Source organism: Giraffa tippelskirchi, chromosome 10 (assembly GCF_054371585.1).
Source record: "Giraffa tippelskirchi isolate mGirTip1 chromosome 10, T2T-mGirTip1v1.2.pri, whole genome shotgun sequence".
Lineage (NCBI taxonomy): Eukaryota > Metazoa > Chordata > Mammalia > Artiodactyla > Giraffidae > Giraffa > Giraffa tippelskirchi.
In genome coordinates this window covers 21,007,969-21,012,278 of record NC_137284.1, presented here as the reverse complement: position 1 = coordinate 21,012,278, position 4,310 = coordinate 21,007,969, and the positions used below count along the sequence as shown (strand labels likewise).

At 42.2% G+C, this 4,310-nt stretch overlaps 1 protein-coding gene across 1 annotated transcript; it reads left to right on the top strand.

Annotated features, from left to right (window-relative positions):
• The first annotated feature begins 294 nt into the window (after positions 1–294).
• LOC145522403 (olfactory receptor 8A1-like) lies at positions 295–1,329 on the top strand. The gene has a single exon (XM_081531145.1). It carries the CDS (start codon positions 328–330, stop codon positions 1,327–1,329), a length of 1,002 nt encoding a protein of 333 aa, XP_081387271.1. The 5' UTR covers positions 295–327.
• The last annotated feature ends 2,981 nt before the right edge of the window (positions 1,330–4,310 follow it).

Genomic DNA, 4,310 nt, shown 5'->3' with positions numbered 1-4,310 from the left:
CTGCATCTCCAATGTCTTCAGGTGATACAAGTAATGCTGGTCCAGGGACTAGACTTTAAGACCCACTGCTCTAGGATATTTCAGAGACATGAATGTGATAAAAGTTCTGGATCTTGCCCCATTTTTCTTCTCATCTCTACGACCTTTGAAATACTCAGGGTCTTCCTCCAAAAATAAACAGCAGCATAAGGGATCATGCATCCCAAAAGATCCCAGAATCACTTAGCTGGCCCTAGATGCTCAAAACTAACTTCACCAAGCAGTGCAAGAAGCAGCCTTTCATGCAGTTTTCTCTCTTATCCCCAAAGGGCCCCCAACCAGAGGGCAATGGCTGCAGAAAATCATTCTACAGTGACAGAGTTCATTCTTGGAGGTTTAACAAGTCAACCAGAGCTCCAGCTCCCCCTCTTCTTCCTCTTCCTTGGGATCTACTCTGTCACCATGATAGGGAACCTGGGCGTGATAACATTGATTTGTATAAATGCTCCACTTCACACTCCCATGTGCTATTTCCTCAGCAACCTGTCCTTTGTGGATCTCTGCTACTCCTCTGTCATTACCCCTAAGATGCTGGTGAACTTTGTGTCAGGGAAGAACACCATCTCCTATGCAGGGTGCATGTCCCAGCTCTACTTGTTTCTGGTATTTGTCATTGCTGAGTGTTACATGCTGACAGTGATGGCCTATGACCGCTATGTTGCCATCTGCAGACCTTTGTTTTACAACATCATCATGTCTCATCGAGTCTGCTGCCTGCTGGTGGCTGGGGTTTATGCCATGGGGTTCATTGGCTCAACGATAGAGACTGGCCTCATGTTGAAACAGTCCTATTGTGAGCGCTTCATAAGTTATTACTTCTGTGAAATCCTCCCCATGATGAAGCTAACCTGCTCTAGCACCTATCATGTTGAGATGACAGTGTTCTGTTTGGCTGGATTCAACATCATAGTCACCAGCTTAACAGTCCTAATTTCCTATGCCTTCATCCTATCCAGTATCCTTCACATCAGCACCACAGGGGGAAGGGCCAAAGCCTTCAATACGTGCAGCTCCCACTTTGCAGTGGTGGGGATGTTTTATGGAACAACTGCTTTCATGTACTTGAAACCCTCCACAGCCAGTTCCCTGGCCCAGGAGAACGTCGCCTCCGTGTTCTACACCACAGTGATCCCCATGCTGAACCCCCTGATCTACAGCTTGAGGAATAAGGAGGTAAAGGCTGCCATGCAGAAAACTCTGAGAGGAAAACTGTTTAAAAGCAAATGTTATTATTATTCTTTCTCAGTTTTAAAAATAAGTTGTTTGGGATCCCAGAGGGAAGCCCTCTGAATGTTCACGCAGCTGGAATGGGAAACAGCTCCTTCTCTGGATGACTGGGTGACTGCTCCTGCCTCCTTCCCTCTTTCTTCCTACCCTCTCTTTCCTCTCATTTCTGTTTGAAGCAAGCTGATGTTGACTTCAAGTTTTCTGTCACTGGGAAACAGTTTCTCTATTCTGACTGAAAGATGAACTCCCCAGGTCAGTAAGTGCCCAATATGCTTCTGGAAATCAGTGGAGAAATAACTCCAGAAAGAATGAAGAGACAGAGCCAAAGCAAAAACAACACCCAGATGTGAATGTAACTGGTGATGGAAGCAAGGTCCAATGCTGTAAAATTGCATAGGAATTGCATAGTGAAAGATTGCATAGGAACCTGAAATGTTAGGTCCATGAATCAAGACAAATTGGAAGTGATCAAACAGGAGATGGCAAGAGTTAACATTGACATTTTAGGAATGAGCGAGCTAAAATGGAATGGGTGAATTTAACTCAGATGACCATTATATCTACTATTGTGGGCAAGAATCCCTTAGAAGAAATGGAGTAGCCATCATAGTCAACAAAAGAGTCCAAAATGCAGTACTTGGACGCAGTCTCAAAAATGACAGAATGATCTCTGTTCGTTTCCAAGGCAAACTATTCAATATCACGGTAATCCAAGTCTATGCCCTGACTAGTAATGCTGAAGAAGCTGAAGTTGAATGGTTCTGTGAAGACCTACAAGACCTTCTAGAATTAACACCCAAAAAAGATGTTCTTTTCATTATAGGGGACAGGAATGCAAAAGTAGGAAGTCAAGAGATACCTGGAATAAGAGGCAAATTTGGCCTTGGAGTACAGAATGAAGCAGGACAAAGGCTAATAGAGTTCTGCCAAGAGAATGCACTGGTCAAAGCAAACACTTTCTTCCAACAACACAAGAGATGACTCAACACATGGACATCACCAGATGGTCAACACTGAAATCAGATTGATTATATTCTTTGCAGCCAAAGATGGTGAAACTCTATACAGTCAGCAAAAACAAGACCAGGAGCTGACGATGGCTCAGATCATGAACTTCTTATTGCCAAATTCAGACTTAAGTTGAAGAAAGTAGGGAAAACCCCTAGACCATTCAGGTAGGACCTAAATCAAATCCCTAATGGTTATATAGTGGAAGTGAGAAATAGATTTAAGAGACTAGATCTGACAGACAGATGGAGGTTCATGACAATGTACAGGAGACAGGTAGCAAGAGCATTCCCAAGAAAAAGAAATGCAAAAAAGCAAAATAACTGTCTGAGGATGCCTTACAAATAACTGTGAAAAGAAGAGAAGCCAAAAGCAAAGGAAAAAAGGAAAGATAAACTCATTAGAATGCAGAGATCCAAAGAATAGCAAGGAGAGATAAAGCCTTCCTCAGTGATCAATGCAAAGAAATAGAGGAAAACAATAGAATGGGAAAGACTAGAGATCTCTTCAAGAAAATTAGAGATACCAAGGGAACATTTCATGCAAAGATGGGCTCAATAAAGGACAGAAATGGTATGGACCTAACAGAAGAAGAAGATATTAAGAAGAGGTGGCAAGAATAGACAGAAGAACTGTACAAAAAAGATCTTCATGACCCAGATAATCACGATGGTGTGATCACTCACCTAGAGCCAGACATCCGGGAATGTGAAGTCAAGTGGGCCTTAGGAAGCATCACTATGAACAAAGCTAGTGGAGGTGATGGAATTCCAGTTGAGCTATTTCAAATCCTTAAAGATGACACTGTGAAAGTGCTGCACTCAATATGTAAGCAAATATGGAAAAGTCAGCAGTGGCCACAGGACTGGGAAAGGTCTGTTTTCATTCCAATCCCAAAGAAAGGCAATGCCAAAGAATGTTCAAACTACCGCACAATTGCACTCATCTCACACACTAGTAAAATAATACTTAAAATTCTCCAAGCCAGGCTTCAACAATACATGAACCATGAACTTCCAGATGTTCAAGATGGATTTAGAAAAGGCAGAGGAACCAGAGATGAAATTGCCAACATCCTATGGATCATTGGAAAAGCAAGAGAGTACCAGAAAAACATCTATTTCTGCTTTATTGACTATGCCAAAGCCTTTGATTGTGTGGATCACAACAAACTGGAAAATTCTTCAAGATATGGGAATACTAGACCACCTTACCTGCCTCTTGAGAAATTTGTATGCAGGTCAGAAAGCAACAGTTAGAATTGGACATGGAACAACAGACTGGTTCCAAATAGGAAAAGGAGTACGTCAAGGCTGTATATTGTCACCATGCTTATTTAACTTATATGCAGAGTACATCATGAGAAATGCTGGGCTGGATGAAGCACAAGCTGGAATCAAGATTGCCGGGAGAAATATCAATCACCTCAGATATGCAGATGACACCACTCTTATGGCAGAAAGTGAAGAAGAACTAAAGAGCCTCTTGATGAAAGTAAAAGAGAAGAGTGGAAAAGTTAGCTTAAAGCTCAACATTCAGAAGACAAAGATCATGGCATCCGGTCCTATCACTTCATGGCAAATAGAAGGAGAAACAGTGGAAACAGTGGCTGACTTTATTTTGGGGAGGCTCCAGAATCACTGCAGATGGTGACTGCAGCCATGTAATTAAAAGATGCTTACTACTTGGAAGGAAAGTTATGACCAACCTAGACAGCATATTAAAAGCCAAGACATTACTTTGCCAACAAAGGTCCATCTAGTCAAGGCTATTGTTTTTCCAGTAGCCATGTATCGATGTGAGAGTTGGGCTACAAAGAAAGCTGAGTGCCAAAGAATTGATGCTTTTGAACTGTTGGAGAAGACTCTCAAGAGTCCCTTGGACAGCAAGGAGATCCAACCAGTCCATCCTAAAGGAGATCAGTCCTGAATGTTCATTGGAAGGACTGATACTGGAGCTGAAACTCTAGTACTTTGTCACATGATGCGAAGAGCTGACTCATTTGAAATGACCCTGATTCTGGGAAAGATTGAAAT